The 25,216-nt window shown below is 39.1% G+C and overlaps 2 protein-coding genes across 2 annotated transcripts; one reads left to right on the top strand and one right to left on the bottom strand.

Moving 5' to 3' along the window:
• The first annotated feature begins 136 nt into the window (after nucleotides 1–136).
• LOC132148780 (protein HID1-like) lies at nucleotides 137–20,120 on the top strand. The gene is made up of 19 exons (XM_059557483.1): nucleotides 137–311; nucleotides 1,401–1,550; nucleotides 2,116–2,286; nucleotides 2,683–2,805; nucleotides 4,033–4,139; nucleotides 4,380–4,496; nucleotides 5,421–5,628; nucleotides 5,795–5,851; nucleotides 5,945–6,085; nucleotides 6,167–6,257; nucleotides 7,029–7,180; nucleotides 7,302–7,380; nucleotides 7,754–7,918; nucleotides 13,866–14,093; nucleotides 14,185–14,330; nucleotides 14,408–14,500; nucleotides 18,348–18,439; nucleotides 18,523–18,681; nucleotides 19,143–20,120. The coding sequence occupies exons 1-19, from the start codon at nucleotides 246–248 to the stop codon at nucleotides 19,204–19,206; spliced, it is 2,409 nt and encodes an 802-aa protein (XP_059413466.1). The 5' UTR covers nucleotides 137–245; the 3' UTR covers nucleotides 19,207–20,120.
• Nucleotides 20,121–20,169: 49 nt separating this feature from the next.
• LOC132148781 (proton channel OTOP2-like) lies at nucleotides 20,170–24,596 on the bottom strand. Its single transcript, XM_059557484.1, has 7 exons — nucleotides 24,489–24,596; nucleotides 23,327–23,709; nucleotides 22,996–23,132; nucleotides 22,848–22,906; nucleotides 22,344–22,492; nucleotides 21,316–22,130; nucleotides 20,170–20,769 (listed from the first exon to the last, which is right to left on the bottom strand). The coding sequence occupies exons 1-7, from the start codon at nucleotides 24,530–24,532 to the stop codon at nucleotides 20,599–20,601; spliced, it is 1,758 nt and encodes a 585-aa protein (XP_059413467.1). The 5' UTR covers nucleotides 24,533–24,596; the 3' UTR covers nucleotides 20,170–20,598.
• Nucleotides 24,597–25,216: the final 620 nt, after the last annotated feature.

Genomic DNA, 25,216 nt, shown 5'->3' with positions numbered 1-25,216 from the left:
ATTCTGACTGGGGACCGCCAGAGCCGTTTACGGCCTTTCTGTCGTTAAGCCAATCAGTACGCCTACTAGACTGACGACACATTACCTAATTAATATTCATGAGTCTGGCCCTGACCATAGTAGTCTCCTCCCGGAAGTTTGTGGCTGTAGCGCAGCACCGCCGCCTCCGCAGATGACACACGCAGAGGAGGAGGTGACGGGGATTAGAGACGAGCCTCATTATTAAACGATCACATCGGGGAAAAATGGGAAATACAGACTCAAAGCTACATTTCAGGAAGGCGGTGATCCAGCTGACCACGAAAACGCAGGTTCGTGTGTTTGGTGTTATTCGAGGCTGTTGTTAGGAGCGCGTGTGTGTTTCCAGATGGAGACCTCTGCAACACCTCACAGACATATCAAACACAATCAGTGAAATAAAATCATTCTTTAGTTTTCATATGGGTGCGCTGTTCGCTGTTATTTATATCAGAATAACGAAGCTTACGTTTGCCCATAATAAGACAGGTGTCACGTGTTTATCTGTGTTTATGTAAACATCTGCTTTATTTTCCTCATTTATATGGACATTATTCATTTAAACTAATTTTGATGTTATCGTAATAATTTATTATATATCACTTACTTCCACGCATTACTTGTAAATTATTATTATTTTTGTGTCAATGCAATAACCGCTAAACATTTTTAAAACAAGATACATTTACATAGAGCTAAACTGCATGAGGGAACATATCTTCAATATAAATGTATTTTATTTCCTTTCAGTTGTTTTAAGCGTAAACCTCTCTAAATAACTTGAACTGAATTTGAATATCTTATTTTATGCAATTTACTGTACTTTTTTTGTTTGTTTGTTTCATCATTTGCGTCATTAAATGACGAGGTATGCTAAATCCCGCCCCTTCTGACGTGAAGTCTTTTGTTTTTTAATTGTCAAGTCATCCAAAGATAATTTAATAATAAGTGTATAGGGGTAGTTAACAGATAAAATGGAATATTTCATAAATATATATATATATATATATATATATATATATATATATATATATATATATTTTTTTTTTTTTTTTTCTCATTTTTTTTTCCAATATAGTCTCTCAATTAGTATGAGCTCAAAAATGCATGTATTATATAAAAATCTGTCAGATGTTGTCAAGGATAATACCATGTAATACCACAGGATGCTGCTGTGATTACTTGACATGTTTAAACTGTAATTTTTAAACAGGATTTTAACTGGGAATGTCAAATGATTAGCTGTACAGGGTCAGCTCAACATGATTGATTTGTTAATTAAAGATTGATGCGATTTATGAATTCAATGTTTGGATCAGCCCAGCTGTTGCTTCAGTCTTTTACATATGCATTAAAACCTCATCCTCCTCACCCGCCCCTAGCCTGTGGAAGCCACAGACGACGTGTTCTGGGATCAGTTCTGGGCTGATACTGCTACCACTGTTCAGGATGTGTTTGCCCTGCTGCCCGCCGCTGAGATCCGAGCCGTCCGGGAGGAATCGCCCTCCAATCTGGCAACACTGTGTTACAAGGTAGCGTTCAGTATGAGTTCATCTGAGCCGAAACATGACACCTGTTACATACGTGTAGCATGAACATTCAGTCGTTAGAGAAAGTGCCTCATCAATAATAGGCAGTGGTTGTGCGAGTTGTTGGTGGGACAGGAAAACAGTTGGCACTTTCCCCTTCCTGTCTCAATCCCTGGACTTCCTGTTTGAGGCTGGCCATCAGAAAGAAAGCATGATTAGAAATCTTCTTAGTCTTTAAGTGCACATCCTGCCAGAGGAGTTTCCCGCGGAGAGAAAGAGAGAGAGAGAGAGAGAGAGAGAGACGTGTTGCTTTACTATGTACCGAAGGAATAAAAGCAAGACATCAGATCATAAGTAAAGATGTTATATTGTGTAACTATTTAAAAATGATGTAGTTTCACAAATGGCCCCAAATGTATTTCACACTTATCTGAATGTCTGAATAACAAAAGATATAACAAAGGACATCAAAAGCAATGTCATTTGTTTTAAAGAAATATAGTAGACTTTTCATTCAAAACAAATATTATTGTATTTTTGTCATGAGTGTATCTGTGTTTTCCCACAGGCAGTGGAGAAGTTGGTTCAGGGAGCCGAGTCCGGCTGCCCCACAGAGAAGGAGAAACAGATCGTGCTGAACTGCACTCGCATGCTGTCTCGAATCCTGCCCTACATCTTTGAGGACCAGGACTGGAGGGGGTTCTTCTGGTCCACCGTCCCGGGCACTGGCAGAGCCGGGGTGGGGAGCATTCACTAAATAATAACCATCAAGGTCTAGCAACTCACCTTCTTGTTTGGAGTTTACAGAAACTGATTGATATTCAACAGTGTGACTTCAAGGAAGTGCATTCAAAAATAGCAGTGTAGGATTATGCACTCAAATGAATGTCCCTCACCTCAAAGGTGATACATTCACACAAGCACATTTGTTCATTTTCATGTCCCAGAAGTGGTTGGTTATTTGCTCTAAGAGGAATCCAGGTTTCTACAAATCAATTCCAACCTTTCCTACATAGTCAGGTTATCATCAAATAATCACTGTAATCAATTACACATACTATATACTATAATAAAAGAAGTAAAGTAAATCAAGTACCATTTTGATTTTTTGTGATTTTTGCTTGTCTTTATATAGATGGATGATATGGAGGATGAAGATGAAGGCGCCCGTCCGCTGGCAGAGTCTCTCTTATTGGCTGTGGCTGACTTGCTCTTCTGTCCAGACTTCACTGTTCAGAGCCACAAGAAAGGAAGACCTGTGAGTTCACTACTGTCTGTCTGCCAATATGGATAGTAACAGAAGGATACATTAGATATGTACAAGTTACATCTTGATGGTGTTGTTAAAGCAAGGATTTAAAAAACGGAACCTATACATTAATAAAATGTTCTTTTTTTTCTTTAACGTGTTTTTAAATGCACCCTGTTAAAACTGCATTATTCCGTAAATACCCACTTTTTTAAGGCTTGAGCACTAAAAGGGTGTAAGCACTTATAGTCTCTGTTGGTTTAAGTTTATGGTTAGGTGAAATATAGTAAATGAGTAATATATATATATATATATATATATATATATATATACACACATACATACATATATATATATATATATACACATACATATATATATATATATATATATATATATATATATATATATATATATATATATATAATATTGTAACTTGACACTCTAACAATAGCTCTGTCTATTCTACTTCCTTTCTATCTACTTTTTATTCCTTCTATATATATATATATATATATATATAAACTTAACAGGACTTGTCATAGCACTTGGTTGGTTGGATTGCTTTTTATTGCCCTCATTTGAATGTTGCTTTGGATAATAGTGTCTGCCAGATAATTAAATGTAAATGTAAGTGTAAATAGAAATTAAACTTCTATAACAGTGAGTAATTACCTGAGTGTGGTTTAAGTAACCAGTAACAAGGTTTATATATTTGACATCAATCCAATTTGTTTAAATCTCATATATTTTAACTAGGGTTGCAAAATTCTGGGAATTTTCAAGACTGGAAACTCTCTATGGGAATTAATGTAAATAAACCTCGGTCTAAAATTGTTAAAAACTTCCTTATAAATAAAATTAGGCATTGTAAAAAATGACTCCCCTCCACACACAATAGCCTCTAGTCACACCAAATATAATGAAATGGCTATTTTATCAAATTAAGCAAATTTATTAATGCTATAAAATACATTTATCAGTGTTACTCATGATTCTGAATGACAGAACCTAATGATGCCATGTAGACAAATAAGAGAAGTGGTCCAAGAACAGAGCCCTGAGGCACCCCAGTAGTGTATTACTAATTTATCAGTGTTAATGACAGCTTTATTTATAATTGGCAATATGTCAGTAATGTAATGAAATGCTCTTAGTTAATTTGTCCCATAGTCTGTCTGTGTGCATTTTCCAGTAAATTCAGTCTCAGGTTGAGTTTCTGTTACTTATGTACAGGACTCGGTTGAGGACATGCAGTCACTGGACAGCTGTGAATATATCTGGGAGGCTGGAGTGGGTTTCGCTCAGTCCCCCCCACTCAACTACATCCATGATATCAACAGGTAAGAGTGATGGGACATAAGATAGACTCCATTCCCACAGCCACATGTGTTTATTTGAGTTTCCATGGTGATCTTTTAATCAGTAACCACACAAGAGGTTAAAAAGCCACACCTGTTTTTCCACCCAAACCGAGATTCAGATCAGTTATTTAAAGGTCCGATTAGTGAAATGAGCAGTTTGAATGTGTTAAACATCCAGTGGTGCATGTTTCACTCCTCTGTATGTGGTGTGTTTTATAGGACTGAGATGCTGAGGTTACTGCTCGCCTGTTTCTCAGAGGCCATGTACCTGCCGCCAACATCAGATAACAGTATTCTCAACCCCTGGGTTACCTTCTTCTGTTCCACTGAAAACAGGTCCATCTCTTTAATGACATGCAAAAGAAGAATGCACAACACTACCCAATTAAACACCCTAAGACTTACTAGTGGTGTTTGCTAAATTAAGCCTCTAATCCTGAGTATTAAACACTAGTGCGTAAACTTCAGTGTGGGCTCTTTTGATTTGGGCCTGGAGGAAACCATCAAGCAAACAGCCAGCACATCCTAGCATCCGCGTAGCAGCACACTAAAAACCACTCAGAACACACTAGTAACAATATATTAAATAAGTATTACTAAGTATTTTTGCATTGCTTTCCAATGCATTCTTAAATCAGGATACATTTACTAAATTAACTTTCAAGGTTTTTCTCCATTTCTGTCACCGCTGAAGTTTTGGTTCCTTGCCACTGTCGCCTTTGGCTTGCTTATTTGGGGATTCTTAATTTCTGGCAATATTGTCAACCCGATTGCACAGACACTATTTAAACTGAACTGAGCTGGGTGATGACAAAACCGAATCAACGATGAACTGACCTTAACTGAAAAATCAAGGGTTTTCTATTGTCCTCTTGCATTATCAGCACACTATTTTCCTGTTTAAAGTTATAGTTCACCCAAAAAAATTAAAATTACCCCATTATTTACTCCCCTAAAAGTGACCCTCAAGTCGTCTAGGTGTATATGACTTTCAGACGAATACAATCAGAGTTATATTTAAAAATGCCCTGGCTCTTCCAAGCTTTATATTATTTTGATACATTTTTCTGAAAATTTAACTTAATATGTTTTGTCATTTTGCTCTTTTTAAAATACATTTATCTTGATTAAAGAATGTTTAGATATTTGTACTGGACAATCAGATAAAATAAAAAAAACCGAGTTTTAGTATTTTTTATTTTATTTTAGTATTTTTTATTTTAGTGTTTTGTATACATTGACAGCCTCTGCTTGTTTCAGACACGCTCTACCTCTCTTCACCTCCCTGCTGAACGTGGTGTGCGCGTATGACCCGATAGGTTACGGGATCCCCTACAACCACCTGCTCTTCTCTGACTACCGTGAGCAGCTGGTGGAGCAGGCCGTGCAGATCCTCATAGTGACCCTGGAGCACGAGGGCGGACAGCCGTACCGCCCATCCTCCCCCTCCAGCATGGTAGACCAGGATGTAAGCACACCACACCCTATAATATACACAACATCCACTCACATGCAGTGAAGGTCAATGAAAGGCAAAGGATCTGGATCAAATCGGGATAGACAGAATGAATAATAATAGTCTAATGGTCACTGTCTGAACTATACCTTCTATTCTTCTTTCTTTTTTTTCATAGTCTGTTGGTCCAAATAACCTGTTTGTGAATTACCTGTCCAGAATTCACAGGGAGGAGGTATGGAGAGCTTTCATCTTAGTATCTTTCAAGAAAATACAAAGGAACTGTTTTGTTCTCCTTATGTTTGAGCTGTTTTCCTTGTGTCTGCAGGATTACGACTTTGTGCTGAAAGGTTTGGCGCGGCTGCTGACCAACCCACTCACTCAGACATACCTGCCCAACTCAACCAAAAAGATCCAGTTTCACCAGGAACTGCTGGTCCTCTTCTGGAAACTCTGTGACTTCAACAAAGTAAGAGATTTATACATTTCGCTTAAATACAGTCAATGACGGTGAATAATTTGCATGTAATTCCCGTCTTTTCTGTTTCAGAAATTCCTGTTCTTTGTGCTGAAGAGCAGTGATGTGCTGGACATATTAGTTCCTATTCTGTATTACCTGAATGATGCCCGAGCTGACCAATGTAAGTGTGCTGAAAGGAAGATAGTCATCTTTTACTCACCCTCATGTCTTACACATAAGACTTCTATTAACCTATAGAAAACATATGCAGGCATTTTTTATATTCTCTCAACCTTTTGCCTGTCCATTTGAGGTATATTAACAAAAAAGTGTGTGTTCACTGCTGTGTGTGTGTGCACTTTGGATGGGTTAAATGCAGAGCACGAATTCTGCGTATGGGTCACCATACTTGGCTGTATGTCAAAAAATTAATAAATTGACACTGTAGAAGTTTATTATATGAATCCCACGGTTTAGTCTTTTGAAAAGACACGATTGCTTTTGGCTTTTATTCATGTATAAACATTGATCAATGCACATTCATAGAACACATCAATTATGGTGAATGGAAGATCAACAACACAAAAAGAAACTTCATTTGTTCTTGTGAAAGCTCACATGTGCTGGAGTGAAATCTGAGATCAAACCACATTTGAGTTCGCATTTACCATATTTTTATGTGTGAATAAAAGGTTAAATTAAATCTGTCCATCACATTTTTTATTCATATTTCAAAGATTAACTGAAGGTTTACTACAGGTAAACTACAGGTTTCAAACAACATGAGGGGGAGTAAACGATGACACAACTTTCATTTTTGGGTGATCTAACTCTTTATAATTGGTTGTACCTATAAAGGTTTCTTACATTAAAAAACGATTACTTCCTGTACCCTGTAAGATCTCTATTAAATGGCTTCTCTGATGCTGTTATTCTGAATGTTGAACTTCAGCCCGGGTCGGTCTCATGCACATCAGCGTCTTCATTCTGCTGCTGCTGAGTGGAGAGAGGAACTTCGGTGTGCGTCTGAACAAGCCGTACTCGCTTCATGTCCCTATGGACATCCCTGTGTTCACGGGCACACATGCCGACCTGCTCATCGTGGTGAGACACTTGCCTGCTTCAGTCTTGCAATTCACATAAATAGTTATTTTTGTGTCTGGTTCGATGATAAAAACATATATGATATTTTGATTGAATCTCTAAAAACTGGTTATGTCTGAAGGTTTTCCACAAGATAATAACCAGTGGCCATCAGCGTTTGCAGCCTCTTTATGACTGTCTGCTCACTATTGTGGTAAATGGTGAGTATTAAGAGAGTCTGGGTTTGCACAGGGCTTTACTTGGATTCAGATTTTAATCTGTTGTCACGGCAGAGAAAAAAAAAATAAAATAAATAAAACTAGAGGTGACACTTTCTTTCTTTCATGTGGTAAGAGGCTGAATGAATTTTTCCACTTAGGGTGAGGCCCTTTTCATCAAAGAGAACAAGTGCAGTTGATTCCATGAGATCAAAAAGGGCTTTATTTCAAATGGAACGTTCAGATTAATGTAGAATGAATGCTTCCTAAATAAATAAATAAAAAAACTCTCCAGAATGTTTTGTCTGTGTAGTTTTGGTGAGTAACAGTCAAACATTGTGTTCTTTGCATCACATAATACCTTGTCCCTGTTTAGTGTCTCCCTACCTGAAGAGTCTTTCCATGGTTGCGGCCAACAAGCTCCTGCATCTTCTGGAGGCGTTCTCCACCACCTGGTTCCTGTTTTCTGCTGCTCAGAATCACCACCTGGTCTTCTTCTTGCTGGAGGCCTTCAATAATATCATTCAGTACCAGTTTGATGGTAAGATCGACACTCGCGCTCATCTTTTGAAGAAGCCTTTTAGGCACTCTCTTGCTATTCTGCCAACTCCACGTCCAAATTACCCATGTAAACCCTTATACATGTGAGAAGTTTTTGACTGTTTGCATTTTTTTTTTCATAAAATCAGTGTTTAATAATTGCTTTATTAAATGTTTTTGAGTTGTCTTTTATGTCAAACACTTAAAATTAGCCAATTAATTCAGTCTGTTGTATCAGAACACCATAGTCTGATACCAATAAAATGTTATCAATATCAGCAAAAGCTGTCCTTAGGCTGCAGAGGTGGAGGCAATTAAAAGTGACGTGACATACAGCCAAGTATGGTGACCCATACTCCGAATTCGTGCTTTGCATTTAACCCATTCAAAGTGCACATACACACACAGCAGTGAACACACACACACTGTGAACACACACCCGGAGCAGTGGGCAGCCGTGTATGCTGCAGCGCCCAGGGAGCAGTTGGGGGTTCAGTGCCTTGCTCAAGGTATTGCCGGCCCGAGTCTTGAAACCACAACCTTAGGGTTAGGAGTCAAAGTCTCTAACCATTAGGCAACAACATTTATATGTATATGAATGATGGTTATTAATAAATTATGGAATAAATTAGATTAGATTAGATTCAACTTCATTGTCATTATGCAGAGTACAAGTACAGAGCTAGTGAAATGCAGTTAGCATCTAACCAGAAGTGCAAGTATATAATGTTTTATATACATAGTGCAGAGTAAGTGAAGCTATGATTTACAGAATGTACAGTAGAGTTGCTATATACACTATTGAGTATGTACAGAATATAAATAGGAATGCAATGTTGGGATCGTATGTACATTATGAACAGAGCAATGTAGGATTATATATACATTATGAACAGCAGCAACGTAAGTACAGTGGTAATAAATATAGTTGGATGAGTGTGCAATAGTATTGTTAAACAATGTATTCTATGCAAAATAACAGTTGGTGCAATTATATTTTTATAAAAATAGTTTACTGTGCTTTGTGCAGTAAAAACTTTAGACAGTTTACAGTGTAATAGTTTGAACAATTTGCAGTCTGTGCAGAATATGAGTAGTGCAATGCATGGATTTAAAGTACTGTGACCAGTGCAGTAATAAAGCAGTTGCAGGTTCGATTGGTGGTGTGGCGTTCAGAAGTGTCACAGGTTCGGGGAAGAAGCTCTCTAGTTCGAGAGCATAGGCTCCTATGACGCCTGCCGGATGGAAGCAGGGTGAAAAGTCCATGGTTAGGGTGAGAGGCATCCTTGATTATGTTTCTTGCCCTGCCCACACAGCGCTTGTGATAAATGTTCTCGATGGAAGTTAACATGATGCCGGTGATCCGTTGAGCAGTTTTCACCACCCGCTGCGGAGCAATTACTGTACCATACTGAGATGCAGTTTGTGAGTATGCTCTCAATGGTACAGCGGAAGAATTCCACAAGGATCCTGGGACTCAGGTGAACTTTCTTAAGGCTCCGTAAGAAGTAAAGGCGCTGCTGTGCCTTTTTGACCAAGGTGGAGGTGCTAAGGGACCAGGTGAGGTCATCAGAGATGTGGATGCCAAGGAACTTAAACTCGACACACGCTCCACTACAGCTCCGTTGATGTAGATGGGTGTGTGTGCATGACTCCTAGTCCGCCTGAAGTCCACAATGATCTCCTTTGTCTTCTGGGTGTTTAGTTCCAGATTGTTGGTGGCACACCACACAGCCAGGTGTTGCACCTCATCCCTGTAGGCTGACTCATCATCATCCTTGATCAGACCTACCACTGTGGTGTCATCTGCAAATTTGATTATGGTGTTGGAGCCATCAACAGGAACGCAGTCATGGGTGAATACTGATTACAGGAGAGGGCTCAGTACGCAGCCATGTGGCACGCTGGTGTTCAGGGTGATGATGGAGGATGAGAGGTTATCTAACTTAACAGACTGAGGTTAGTCAGAAAATCTTGAATCCAGTTGCAGATTGATGTGCTGATTCCTAGCTGGCTGAGCAAGATGATCAGCTTGGAGGGGATTACTGTATTAAATGCAGAACTGAAGTCTGTGAACAGCTTTCTCACAGGTGAGGGCAGAGTGAAGTGCCGTTGAGATGGCATCCTCTGTTGACCTATTGCGGTGATAGGCAAATTGGAATGGGTCTAGTGTAGTGGGATGTAGTGGGATGCAACCAGTTTCTCAAAGCACTTGTAAGGGAAACAGGTCAATTTAGCTCAAAGGGAATCATTTAAGATTTTAAAGGGAATTTGAACAGAATCACTGTTTCATGGCTGATCATTGAGACGCCCTGCGATTCACTGAATGAGCCGTTTAACATCAAATCGGCGCTGGATATTAATATCCAAAGTATAGTGAAAACACTATCAGTTAGCACAGTAACAAGATCGGCAGTTTAAGACATTAACTTGTAAGCACAAAACACAAGATACTTCTCTTTTCAATATGAATAAGGCTTTATTAGATAAATCTAAGACATATAAACTAATCTAACACACAAACGCACGCACTCACACATTCACACAAGTTGCAGGAAGATCGAAAGTTAGGGAAAGATGAGTTTAAGAGAATGGAAATGTGGAATCCCAAGTTTACAGCAATACGTTAAATTGCATAGACATGAACAGCCATCAATCACTTAATTAACCCTCGCATTGAGTTCCTCAATGAGGTTAAAATTATATTAGATACACCAGCACAAATGTCTGAAGGTACATTGCCTGTGTAAAGTTGTCGCTGATTGGCTGGAAGTTCAGTAGGCGCTGAAGTGACGTCTTGGGAAGCCCGTGGTTGGGCGTTGACTGAAGACGCAGAGTTGTGTGGGCTGGTTGAAGTTGAACGTGCACTTGAGGTCAGACACGGCGTTACAAAACTTAACTCAGAACATGAAACTCTCAAATGGAAAAGAAAAGAAGTAAAGTTTGAGGAGACTAGGTGGTGTTTCTTCTCATCGTGGCTAAGTAGCAGCAGGCGTGCAGGGCGAAGCACGCTGGAACATGACTAACAGCATGGCTAAAAGCTAAAGCTAAGAAGCAAAGCTAAAAGCAAACTAAAAGCAGGCATGACTAATAGCAGAAAATAAACGCAAGCTAAAAGCAAAATGTTGTGGTGTCCTAAGTATTTAAACTGGCCTGTTGGCCACACCTCAAATGTTGTCTTGACCAATCAGATATTGTCTTGGCTCGAGGGTATCATAAATCATATGTTATCTTATCAAGCACATGGTCCGATTTTTCCCGCTCTGGCAGGGTCTAATTTTGGAAATGATTCTTATAACAAGAATATGATACATTTGACAAATAACTGATGGTCATGACTGTTTCAAGCAAGCAGATTCAAGCACATACATATGAAACATGAATATGTATCCTTAAGCTATCCAATAGTTATTAAAAGACATACACAATAAGTGATTATAAACATGATAGTCAAATGTGTGGGTTACATATAAATGAATATGGAGTGAAGCGATGGACTGATACCAGGGACAGACTGAAAATTTCCGTGAAGACCTCAGCCAGCTGCTCCACACAGGCTTTAAGCACACGACCAGGTATTCCATCAGGGCCAGCTGCCTTCCGTGCATTCACCTTACACAGAGTGGAGTAAACATCTGAGGTGGAGAGTGTAAGGCAGTTCATTGGGTTGATGCTCCGCTTTGAGTGAGATCTCCTTATTATTTTGATCAAAACAAGCATAAAAGTGATTGAGCTCTTCCTGGAGGGAGGCAGAGCTGGATGGGGGCACAGTGTTAGGTGGTTTGTAGTCCTTGCCACATACGCCAGGGGTCTTAAGAATTGATTTGTTTTTGTCAATCCTCTGTTTATATTTGAGTTTGGCATGGCAGATACCCTTCCTCAGGTTGGCTCTGGCTGAGCTGTAAGCCTCCCGGTCTCAAGACCTTAAGGCTGCATCTCTTGCTTTGAACAGGAGGCGAACCTCTCTGATGAATGTTCTTATTGGGGAACATTTTTATTTTTTTTGTGTGTGATCACTCTGCCCACACATCTGTTGATGTGCTCCAGGACAGAGTTGGTGTAATTGTCAATGTTGATCTGAGAGGTGGCTTGGGCAGCAAATTCACTCCTGTCTTGTGTGCTGGAATTGATGTTGAAGAGTGTAGTCAGCACCTTCCAGCAAGATTTTAACAGTTCTTATTGTAGATTTCACACATTTGATGGCCGGGGTGTACTTGGGAAGCAGGAACAAAGAGAGGTGGTCAGACTGACCCATGTGTGGGACGGGTGTGACTTTGTAGGCATCAGTCACAATAGTATAAACATGGTCCAATGTTTTAAGTCCCATTGTAGTGCAGGAGACATTTTGGTGAAATTTAGGGAGAACAGATCTCAAAGTGCAGTCATTAAAGTCCCCAGCAACAATAAAGGCTCCATCCAGGTGCAAGGTTTGTAATTTGCTAATAGCAGCTCAAATTTCTTTCATGGTGTCCAGACATAAACTGCAGCAGCAACAATGCAAGTAAACTCACGTGGTAGATAGAATGGCCTGCACTTGATAATCAGGAACTCCAGATCAGCAGAGCAGTAGGTATCAACAATGACAGAGCCTGTGCACCATGATCTGTTTACATAAATGCATACTCCACCACCCTTGTTTTTATCAGAGGTTGCTGCTACTCTGTAAGCCCTGAAGAAACAGCGTCCATCCATATGCACCACGCTGTTTGGGACATCGTTGCAGAGCCATGTTTCAGTGAAGAACATAACATTACAGTCTAATTTTGTGTGAGGGTCCAGATCTTTAGATCATCCATCTTGTTCATCAGAGACCGTACTTTGGCAAAGAAGATGCTGGGCAGAGCTGGACAATGTGGGTTTAGCCTTAGCTTAGCACGCAGCCCTCCACGCTTTCCCCGTCTTTTTTTTACGATCTCGACGCCGAATACTTCCGGTCAGTACGAGTGATCCGCTAGTCCACTGTGATCTCTTTAGCTCATCCAGGAGTTCGCTGAAGTCGAAAGGATGATCTAAAACTAAGAACACCGTTTGATGATGTCCAAAAGTGACTGTTTACTATAGCTGTAGTTCGCATAACTAAATTGAGCAAACACAAAGGAAATAAGCAGGTAAATTAACACTTTTTTCCCGAAATCTGGTCAGACGCTGAGCCTCGCGATGTGTTCGCGCCGTCATCTTGGTCTTAAGTCTATTGTAAATTATCTACAATAAGCATGCAAAGAACATTCCCCATCGCTGAAGCGGTCCATGACTTCAGTTATGCACTCTTGCTAAAAACCCAACTGCAAACTAAATCTCTTATTTAAAGTGAATCTGCACATTAATGTTTATGATGTTAGAATTCATGAGAGAGTTCAGAATTTGATTACTAATCTAAATGCCTCTGATTGGCTGTCGCATTCATAAGCAAAAAGCGGTTAAAAAAATGTGATTAAATGTGAGCAGATCTAAATCCAGTGTCACAATAAACACTTTTATTTTCACTTTTCATTTCATTTACATGCATTTAATTATTTAGCAGATGCTTTTATCCAAAGTGACTTACAAATGAGGACAGTAGAAGCGATTAAAACAAACAAAGGGCAACAATAAGTAAGTGCTGTGACAAGTCCAAGTTAACGCAGTACACCTGGCACTTTTTTTATAAACAGATAGAATAGAATTAGAATGGAAAGTGCTAGTATTGATAGTGTCATTAATAGTGTAAATAGATGTGTCATTTCTTTTAAAATGGCTTAAAACTCAGTTTCTCAGGTTAAGTCAGGTCACTCCACCAGCATGGAACTGAAATCAACAGTCAAAACAGATTTAGTTTAGTTGTGTAGGGGAATTTTTTAGCTCTCTTATCTTGGATTTGGGGGGCATTTTGGTCCACTTTGGTGGCATTTTTGCCTCAGGCCTCCTTTAAATTCCTCCCCTGACCCCATCTCTTATAATATTTTGATTAGGTAACTGTAATTTGGTGTACGCCATCATTCGGAAGCGCAACATCTTCCATCAGCTGGCCAACCTGCCCTCTGACCCCACCACCATTCAGAAGGCCTTGCAGAGGAAGAAGAAATCTCCAGATGCCATTTCTCGCACCAGCTCGCAGGAGACGGTGTCCATGGAGGGCTCACGTCCAGCTGTGCCGGCTGAACCCGGCACTCTGAAGGCCAGTTTGGTGGCTATGCCAGGTAGCTTTGCTCATTGGTGTTAGTATTAACTAGTTTACATGAGATCGTGGAACTTTGTTGTTGCTTTGAAAGACAGACTGACTCTCTTTAGGCATTGATAAACTGACGGAGAAGTCGCAGGTTTCAGAAGACGGTACTCTGGTAGCTGTGCCTCAGAAAGAATCCCCACAAACTCCTGAACACAACGTTGCTGCTGGAACCAGCGACACAGAGTCCATCTCAGGAAGAGACAATGAGGTTAGTGGAGCAAACACACAATCACATTCATGTGTTGCTCTTTAAATGAAAGTGATAACAGTGATGCTTCTTTCCAGGATGTCTTCTACACTGAGGCAGAGATGGCAAGGAGACGTCTGTCCAGCTCATCATCGTCTGCCATCAGCCACTGGAATCCTAAGCCAGACTGGGTAGGAAATAGTGAAAGTGAAAGTGACGTGAGATTTAGCCAAGTTTGGTGACCCATACTCAGAATTCGTGCTCTGCATTTAACCCATCAGAAGTGCACACACACAGAGCAGTGAACACACACACAGTAAACACACACCCGGAGCAGTGGGCAGCCATTTATGCTGCGGCGCCCGGGGAGCAGTTGGGGATTCGATGCCTTGCTCAAGGGCACCTAAGTCTTGGTATTGAGGGTGGAGAGAGCACTGTACATGCACTCCCCCCACCCACAATTCCTCACAACCCTTCGATTGCGAGTCCGACTCTCTAACCATTAGGCCACGACTTCAGAAAACCTTCATTATCACAGCCTTTCTTATCAGTGTCCTACAAGGGGTCATTTTTAACCTTTGAGTTAAAGAAACTGTTTACCCATAAATGAAAATTGTCATTATTTACTTTCCCTCACGTCATTCTGAACCTCTATGTTCCATGGAACACAAAAGGAACACTAGATGTGGCTGTTTTCCATGAAAACAAATAACAGTATACAGGCTTGAAACAACATTGGGTGATTAAATAATGACATAATTTTCCTTTTTTGATAATCTTAGTCCTATAATAAAATGCGTTTATCTTATAACATGTTTTAAAGGATTCATACATTACTCTGGCTCCTGGGTTGGGATTTGAAATTTCACACACTACATTTGTAAACCCTTAAACTTCTTAACAGGTTAATAACACATATTGGGCAAGTACAACATGCAATGAGCGTGTAACCAGTTTTATTCAAGTCAAGTCACCTTTATATATATATATATATATATATATATATATATATATTGCGCTTTATACAATACCGATTCTGCCAAAGCAGCTTTATGTGTCAAACAGGTAAAATGTGTGCTGATAATGCCAGACAATAGAAAACGGTTCATTGTTGATTCAGTAATGTCATCATTCAGCCCAATTCAGTTCTCTTCCAATGGTGTCTGTGTAGTCAAGTCAACAATGTTGCCAGAAATTGTATCCCCAATTAAACAAGCCAGAGTTGACAGCGGCAAGGAACCAACACTCCATCGGTGACACAACAGAGAAAAAGCCTTGGGAGAAGACAGGCTCAGTCGGGGTCCAGTTCTCCTCTGGCCAGACGAAACCAGAATGGTGTGGTTTAATTCCAGTCTGCTAAGCACATCAGATTGAGCAGAGCACTTTTTTTTAGTTGCTTAGTATAGGATCTGACATACATGTTGTTGGTTTGGATGATCTGAGAAGTTTATACAGTTCTTCCTGTCCTGTAGCAGAGAATGAGTGGAAATGTTTCGCAAGGAATCTATAGTACACTATTTGATGTGATACTAGCTGACGGCTGCAAGGTTATTATTTTATTTCTTATAGTATCGATCTTGGAAATAAAGAAGTTAATAAAGTCATTATTGCTATGCTGTAGCCACTGTATTGATTAAAACCTGGGATTGTGTTTGTTCTCTTCTAAAATAGATGAAAAGTAAGAAGATCTATAATTTTTTAAAACTTTTCTGTATGTAGAAGTACTTTCCTTCCATGTAGTACAAAATACAGTACCTCTAGTTGTTTTCTTCCAGCTGTGCGCCATTTTCCGGGTTGCTCTCTTTAGGGTGAAAGTGTCCTCGTTATACCATGGTGTCAGACTTTTTTTCCTTAATATTTTGTAAGCGTAAAGGAGCAAGCATATCTAAAGTGCTAGAAAAGAGAAAGTCCATAGTTTCTGTTACACCATCAATTTTTTCTGAGCTATTGGATTTGCTGAGGAATTGAGACAAATCCAGAGGATTATTTACAAAGCAGTCTTTTGTGGTAGAAGTGATGGTTCTACCATATTTGTAACAAGGAGTTGAATTTGCACCTTTAACTATATGGAGTATAAACAAAATAATGATCTGAGATATCATCACTCTGCAGCAGAATTTCAACACCATCAACATCAATTCCATATGATAGTATTTAATCTAGAATATTATTATGACAGTGAGTAGGTCCTGAGACGTGTTGTCTAACCCTAATGGAATTCATTCATTCATCTAACCCTAATGGAGTTTAAATACTGAAGTGCTAAACTATTCATGGCTTTATAAGTAATAAGCAAGATTTTAAAATCTATACAATATTTGATAGGAAGCCAGTGCAGAGCTGACAGAACTGGGCTAATATGGTCATACTTCTTGGTTCTAGTAACAACTCTAGATACTGCATTTCGGACTAGCTGGAGTTTGTTTATTAAGCGTGCAGAACAACCACCCAATAAAGCATTACAATAATCTAACCTTGAGGTCATGAACGCATGAATTAAAGTTTCTGCATTCAAAATTGTGAGGATAGGTCTTAATTTAAATATATTTAGGTCTTAATTTAGATATATTTCTGAGATGGAAAAATACAGTTGTACAAATGCTAGTGGCTTTCAAAGGAAAGATTTCTATCAAATAGCACACCTAGGGTCCTAACTGATGACGAAGAATAGACAGAGCAGCCATCAATTCTTAGACAGCGTTCTAGGTTATCACATGCAGAATTTTTAGGTCCTATAATTAACACCTTTGTTTTTTCAATTTCGCATTAAGAAATTACTCCTCATCCAGGTTTTTAAATCGATTATGCATTCCGTTAATTTTTCAAATTGGTGTGTTTCACCGGGCCTTAAAGAAATATAGAGCTGAGTATCATCAACATAACAGTGAAAGCTATCACTATGTTTCCTGATGATATCTCCTAAGGGTAACATGTAAAGCGTGAAAAGTAACGGACCTAGTACTGAGCCTTGATGTACTCCATTCTGCACTTGTGATCGATATGACACCACTTCATTCACTGCAATAAACTGATGACAGTCAGATAAGTATGATTTAAACCATGCTAATGCACTTCCATTAATGCCAGCAAATTTTATAATCTATTCAAGAGAATGTTGTGGTCAATTGTGTCGAACGCAGCACTAAGATCTAAAAGCACTAACAGAGAGATCCAACCACGATCAGATGATAAGAGCAGGTCATTTGTAACTCTAAGGAGAGCAGTCTCAATACTATGATACGGTCTAAATCCTGACTGGAAATCCTCACATATACCATTTTTCTCTAAGAAGGAATATAATTGTGAGGATACCACCTTTTCTAGTATCTTGGACAGAAAAGGGAGATTCAAGATCGGTCTATAATTAACTAGTTCTTTTTGGTCATGTTGTGGTTTTTTGATGAGAGGTTTAATAACAGCCAGTTTGAAGGTTTTGGGGACATATCCTAATGAGTGAGGAATTAATTGAATTGCTCTCCTATAGTAGAGAATGAGTGGAACTGTTCCTCAGGGGGTCTATAGTGCACTGTCTGATGCGATACTGTAGCTGACAGCTGAATGGTTGCAATTTTATCTCTAATAGTATAATTCTTAGAAGTAAAGTGGTTCATAAAGTCATTACTGCTGTGGTGTTGGGAAATGTCAAAACATGTTGATGCTATTTGTTTTTAATTTAGCCACTGTATTGAATAAATAACTGGGGTTATGTTTGTTTTCTTCTAAAAGAGACGAAAAATAATCAGATCTAGCCGTTTTTAATGCTTTTCTGTAGGATAGTATACTTTCCTGCCAAGTTATACGAAATACCTCTAGTTTTGTGTTCTTCCATCTACACTCCATTTCCACACATCTCCAAATCCAGTCAACAACCGACTCATAGAACCAAGTCCCCGCCTTACATTTTTTTCTTTGTCGTTAATTTGTTAAACTCATATGTACCTCACAATAATGAAGAAAATATCTGTCAGTACTTTAATTGCGACTAAGAACAATTTCAAGTATGAATAAATAAATATGTTGTCTGGACTCATATTGCAGGTCCTGTCCTGGAAGAGCAAACTCCCACTGCAGACCATCATGCGCTTGTTGCAAGTGCTGGTGCCACAAGTGGAAAAAATCTGCATTGACAAGTAAGAGGAGAGTTAGTCATTGATAGATGTGTGTGCTGTAGTTTGTTTTGATGCTGTGAAATGTTGCTTTTTTCTTGAATTAGGGGTCTAACGGATGAATCTGAGATCCTGAAGTTTCTTCAGCATGGCACTCTAGTGGGCCTGCTGCCTGTGCCCCATCCCATTCTCATCAGGAAATACCAGGCCAATGCAGCAACTGCCATGTGGTTTCGCACATACATGTGGGGAGTCATTTACCTGCGGTTAGTATGACATTGCAGTTTGTTCTCTGTTTTCTCAGTGGGTGTTTTTCTGGGCATGTAATTATAATGACATCATTTGTCATTTTAAGAAAATATGACTGATGTATTTTAATATAACATATTCAGGAATCTGAAATTCATCTTAAAATAATGCAGAGCAAGATTTGATTTTATCTGTTGGAATTTGTACTGGATATGTTCGGGGCAAAACAGGCTATGATATTTTGTATAACTTTTTTATATTCATGGGCATTTGATTAGCTTGTGAAAAAAGGGCATTCATTCTATTTTTTTTCACCCCAAAATAATTATCCTAAAAATAAGCGTAAATAATAATAAATGCAAATTATAAAAAATACCATTATTATTCATTTTTACTTTCTTTGGATTTTGAAGGTACAAATGTATAAATCCTGCACACTACTTAAAGAGTTTAACATTGTTCTGTCTTTTCATGGTAGTAATGTGGATCCTCCCATCTGGTACGACACCGACGTGCGTCTCTTTGAGATCCAGAGGATGTAAGAATGAGCTGAGAGCCCGCAGACTTCATATTGCCTTGTCATTTCGCTTTAACCCATTCCCTAGAGAAGTGGCGACACATCATAGACTGTGAGAATCCACAAGAAGTGCCCATAGCTGCCGGACGGCCTATCAGTGGTCTGTTTGCCCTGGCTGGTGTACAGATGATAAAGTGTCTAAATATAAATCATGCGCTCTGATAGTAAAAGCATACTGTGGTTAGCAGCTTAGGCAGCCTGGATATGTGAAACTCTCTCACTGTGGTTTATATAGGAACTTGTTGGTGCTTGTTATAAGAAGGATTGCTATTTATAATATGGAGAACCTTGTGAAAAATGTATAGGAAGATTAGTAACATTGGAAAAAACCTCTCGATTGTATTATGACCACAAGAGGGCGATCTTGATAAATCCTCTTTTTTGTTATCTGTTAGAATGTTTGCATACATACTCCCAAATTTCACTGTAGTTCTGTCAAGTATGAAGAGTAACTGGAAGGAAATAGAACAGGAAAAATCAAAAGCTGGTTTAGATTAACTGCACCAGTATTCATATACATCATGAAAGTGTAAAAAAAAAAAAAAAAATTGTTTTCAAAGTATTATATAGCAGTTGTTTGATGGTATAGCAATATCTCTATTTTTGTCGGCATATCCGTTTTACTAATGAGATACTGTAAATATTGCTTGATGTTTAAATTAGAAACGCTGTCTAATGTATATGAAAAATTTGAAACTATCTAATGTTGACCAATAAGCTTACGGTTACTGAATTTCTGAATATGTTCATCATATTGTTTAAAGTGCCGAGGACTGTAACCAGAAAGTTTTTCTTCATTTGCGTGCTTGTGGAACAGATCAAGACATTGCATTTGTACATGTATTTTAATGTTTGTGTACTTGTGCAACAATCATCCAAATATATTGAGAGTATGTAGAGTATAAAAACACAGTTGTCGTTGTGTCATGTTTCCAGTTCAGACCTCATTTCACCATAAGGAACAAAAGCATAAAAAAACAGAGAGTACAGCAATATGTTTGCTCATTTTAATCTGGGTATACAGTGACCAGAATAAACAGAAATTGGGAATTCACAGGTGCTCATGAAAAGGTGGATCTCTGGTATTGCTTCCAGAGGATTTCACCGCACTGCTAACAGTCAAATGCCTGTAACAGGATTAGGCCATATTTCAAATGATACTGTGGTATCATTCTCATATTTAAAAAGATGGCCTAGACACACTCAACACACTAACATATCGTTGTATTATACAATAAAAATTTAGTAAAAATAATACAAATTCTCTTTCAAATAAACAAAAAGACACTATAAAAAATATCTCTATTTTACAAAGATGTTTGCATAAACTTGTACAGTTCTTGAGTGGTCAGTTGATTTACGAGATGAGGCACACTTCAAACAGACTAGCCACTGAGTGCATTCGGTAGAAGATCCCAAATGGCATTCCAATATTCACAACGGCTGCCCACGTTTGGAATTCAAAAATGTCTGATCCAACGGTGTTGTCAAACTGAGGCCGGGCTCCAAAGGCTGAAATAATCCAAAGCTACAAGACACAAATGCAATGTACACAATTAGATTTAAAACTAATCTCTGACCCAGACACAGAAATCTAGGAGTTAAACTCACATAGGATGCATTCAGAAAGGAACAGTAAGCATAGGATTTGGAGCAGCTTTTTAATGTCAGGCTTGTCAACAGTAACAACCACAAAATTAAGGCAAACAAGACAACCATCGATCATTAAAGATCAAGGTGCTTGTTCCACTCCCAGCTTCTTCTGATTTTGTTATGTGATGAGTAATAAATAATAATAATAATGTGATGGAAGTTAATCTGATGCATGGGTATGTTAATAAAACCATTAACCAACCATTCAAAAAAAATAAAATAAAATAGGCAAGAATTTATCCTGTATGCATGCCCTCTAACTAGGGTTGCAAAGTGGCTGAAAATGTTGCCCAAATTTTCTAGAAAATTCCAAAATATCATGTAAAGCTTCCAAACATTCTGGAATGTTCCCTGAAATGTTCCACCCCTGTGCAACCCTTCCCCAATAAACTCAATAAAGAATATGGAGTCAGGTACGTACAATGACATTGCAGAATAGCAGGAAGGTGCAGATCTCCTTCAGGATCCTCCTCTTCCAGGGGAGTCGACCCTGAAGCAACTTCAACGGGTTGGGTAGCGTGTGAGCTGGGACAATAGAGCTGCTCCGTCTTTCCAGGTCTCTTTCTCTTACAGCCATAACGTTGGTGAAGACGGAGGCAGTCTCTGTCTCTTTGAAAGGCTCCCGATGGAGGCCCTTGATGAGGAAGGCATTCTGTAGGCACAACTGGATCACAGTCAGAATAGAATTGGTCAGGTCCAGCCTATTTACGTGCCCCTGGACTCCTGATGCCAGAAGAGCTACTATAGAGAAGTAATAAATGAGGTACTGGCCCAGGGACGATCCCACAATCAGTCCCACATCCAGACTCCGCGTAGGGCTCTTCGCAGACACCTGATCCCTCTTATCCATCCGGAAGATTATACAACCAATCAGAGTTGTAATGGACATCAGAAGGAGGGCGACTATGTTCATGGTGTAATGCATTATTAGTGCTTCCTCCTTCTTTTTCGGATCCTCCTTGGCCACATCCACTTCGTACATCACGAACGTAGCCAGGCCCGCCACCAGAATGATCAGACCAGCAACCGGACCAATCAGAACGTCCCACAGACTGAAGTGCAGATTGTGGCTGTGGTGTTCATCCATCTGGCGACCAATGTTTTTCCACATGACGTAGGCCATGGCTGATGCGAAGAGGCTGTACTCGATGTTGAAGGGATACAGGTAGTAGTAGACCTTTTCAAAGACATCGCACATGTCATGGATACATTTACATTCACTGTCTCCAGAGCGGCCTGAGAGAAAGACAACAGAGAAAGTCAATGCAATGCTCTACTTAATCTTCAACTTAAGTATACTGATGCAGTGTTTTTGATGTGAGAACTGCAGTTTGGCTGATGATTGGAAGCCTCATGGCTAATGTTGGGCAGCTTGACTGCTATCTACACGAAGACATCAACACTTGTCAATATACACAATGTGCAATGTGGTTTACTGATGTTAAGCACCTTGTGATATGACATTGGATCTGTGACCGCCGTTTGAAGAACTGTTGGATGAAGGGTTGACTGGAGCCACTGTTTGATGGAGCGACTCCTCTGTCACTGCCATCATCCACACTGTGAGGTTTGTAGACAGCGTAAACATCAGACCACAACTGCAATCAGAGAGTAAATATCACTATACAGTACTGCAAGCAGCCATGTTTCATAGAAGTGTACACTCAACACAAGAGTCAATGCACATGCCGGTATCCTATCAAACCTTCAGTCAGGCAAACATTTCCTTGAGCTAACTTGTATGCTCATTGCTTCACACTGAGACGTCATACAGATCTACAGTCAATGGACGGTTACAAACAACTCTTTTCATTTACAGTTCTGAAAGCGTTTGATAATTTGCCTACATTTGTCAGACTTTTCAATAAATTTATTTTCCTGACTGTCAAAATTGACAAAAGCAGACAATAATAACCAATGTCTGCATAACATCTTCGACCACCTAGAACTCACCCTGTGATGATTTTCTGTATCTGCACGCAGTCTTTTGCATGAACCCAGAGGACGTATGTCTGGAATATGGAAGAGAATATATTTAAATGATCTAGAAATACGAGAACAACTCAAACAAAACCATTCTTTATATATAGTTTGAACCTACCTGCACAATGACAAACAGAGCTTGCACAACAGGGAAGGCTATCTTCACAGGCGACTCGCAGTCTTTACGACCCACGTAATAAACAATCTTAAAAATATCCATGATTACACTGCAGACGCCAAAAAGAACCAGTCCACCTGATAAATACAGAAGCAGAATATAAACATTTGAGACTACTGTAGATGTCTACAAAGTAAACGAGATTTTACAGCATCTCAGCGAGAACCCAGAATTTATTTCAGAAATTTAGATTTAGTGTGGAATTTGATTCAAAAGCCATTTTCCACCAGCCCCATCAGAACTTGATTTGATCACACTAATGAAGACTTACCTCTCAGCCAAATTGGTCCAGCATGACTGTCTTTGTAGAGCACTGCATTGCATACCCTGGAAGTATGGATTTTGTAGTAAACCATCCATATGGTGGTGAGAATGACGAGGAAGATGAGGAAAATCAGGAGATGCGAAGAGGTGATCTGGACCTTGTTGAAGACGCTCCCGCTCACGATGGCGATTCCCAGGAGCAGGATGTTTAAGGAGATGAATCCAGACAGAAGCCATCCCCAGTCGCGTCTCTGCTCCACTGTTTTGAACCGTCCATGGGCAAGTTCCGGATTGACCGTCTCTTCATGGGAGCTAACCTGAATGGTGGATATCTGGTTCTCGATGGCTTCAAGGTCTTTCTTTGTCGTCATGTTTCCTGAATTAGAAGAGCTGTCCATGAGAAAACACAAGTCAGTTTCTAAGTGGAGCTCCAAGATTAAAATAGTCCGCCGGATTTGTGGAGTATGAACATGTGAAGAACTTCTACAAGTAGTCAAGCAAAATAATTACACAAGCTGTATAAATACTTCAACCTGCATAAGTATCCAACCAATCACCTGTCTTCTCTTCCGCTTACATCTAGCCTTGCGTCTGTCCCACATCAAAAGGGACCTGCATCCTCAAATCTGATTTGTTAATTTTGGAAATGATTTCACCTTTGCTTGCACTGGACCAAAGCCAGCCAATAGCTTCCAGGTATTGTGTTAACAATGCATAACAAGAGGGCTACTAGCACCCTACACTCATGAAGGAAATGTGAGGTACTGATCAGACACCATCCGCTCTGAGTCATCAACAAATATTGAGCTTTAATATACTTCACTCATATCGGTTTTCAAAATATTAAGCCTTTATTTACTCAGCTTGTAGCAGTTTTCTGAATAACTGCAATATTGACCTCACCCAATTTCACTGTAAATGTTTGAGGACAACTGAATTGTGCATTGTTTCTTTTGTGTCCTATGAGAGTAATGTATTAATGGTGATTATTAACGTCAAGACACACAATACTAACAAGCCCTTTTATCCAAAGCGACATTATTAGCAGTTCCACAATGCAGAATTTCAAAAGTTAACATAGTACAAAAGCTATACTAGATTTATTGTCATATACATTTACATTTATTCAAAATAGCACTATTCAATAAGACTATTGGTTAGTGACTTACCACAAGCAGAAACCGCTGGCCTGCTGAGGAGCGTGCCACCTCATCGCTTATATATATTCACCTGGTGACAATGATTTAAAGCCGTAAAAACTGAGGGACCTGTAACCTGTCAGACACAACACACAGCACACAAATAATTAGAACAAAATGTATCAACAATTTGACATCTACCATACACCTTGCAATTACAAGCATTATAAATCTTCAAACATCAGTGGTGGTGTGTATGATAATGCCACAGCTATGAGGCATCATGATATATATGGCATCTATATATAGCCCCCATAAAAATAAAATTGATGCAAGCATGAATCCAGTTTTTAATGACTGGTAATTCACAGAGTTAGTATGAAAAATTTCAGCATTTTAAAAGTACTGATGTGACAACTTTAATGTGAAGAATATCCAAAGCCTTACATTAATGGTAGTTTACATTAAATGATCAAATAGAGTGAAAGTTTTTGGCCACCAAAGCAGCAACTCAAGATATGATAACAAATAGTTTCATATCAAAGCAATATAGCACAAATCTACTTTTCAGGCTAAACATCTCTAAATAAATAAATACTAGAGGGATAATGTATACTTCATGTATCCACTAAAACTGGTCTTAAACGAACTCTCAAGTGAAGGTGGCTTATACTTATACTTTATCTGAATGTTTATTAAGCATTAAACAACTGTTTCTTAATGCTTGTTCGTGTGTGAGTGATTTTGAAGGAGGAAGC

The sequence above is a fragment of the Carassius carassius genome, chromosome 9 (genome assembly GCF_963082965.1).
Source record: "Carassius carassius chromosome 9, fCarCar2.1, whole genome shotgun sequence".
In the NCBI taxonomy this organism is placed as follows: domain Eukaryota; kingdom Metazoa; phylum Chordata; class Actinopteri; order Cypriniformes; family Cyprinidae; genus Carassius; species Carassius carassius.
Note: the sequence above shows the minus strand (reverse complement) of the source record. Positions and strands in the feature narration are given on the sequence as shown.

Bases quoted from the DNA above. Each gene is read 5' to 3' on its own strand.
- LOC132148781 (XM_059557484.1), bottom strand. From the start codon at position 24,532: ATGAGGTGGCACGCTCCTCAGCAGGCCAGCGGTTTCTGCTTGTG. The intron at 23,133-23,326 runs GTAAGTCTTCAT...TGTATTTATCAG, and splicing joins TGGACCAATTTGGCTGAGAG to GTGGACTGGTTCTTTTTGGC. The intron at 22,131-22,343 runs GTGCTTAACATC...TCTTTCTCTCAG, and splicing joins ATCCAATGTCATATCACAAG to GCCGCTCTGGAGACAGTGAA.
- LOC132148780 (XM_059557483.1), top strand. From the start codon at position 246: ATGGGAAATACAGACTCAAAGCTACATTTCAGGAAGGCGGTGATCCAG. The intron at 14,331-14,407 runs GTTAGTGGAGCA...GCTTCTTTCCAG, and splicing joins TCTCAGGAAGAGACAATGAG to GATGTCTTCTACACTGAGGC. The intron at 18,682-19,142 runs GTTAGTATGACA...TTTTCATGGTAG, and splicing joins TGGGGAGTCATTTACCTGCG to TAATGTGGATCCTCCCATCT.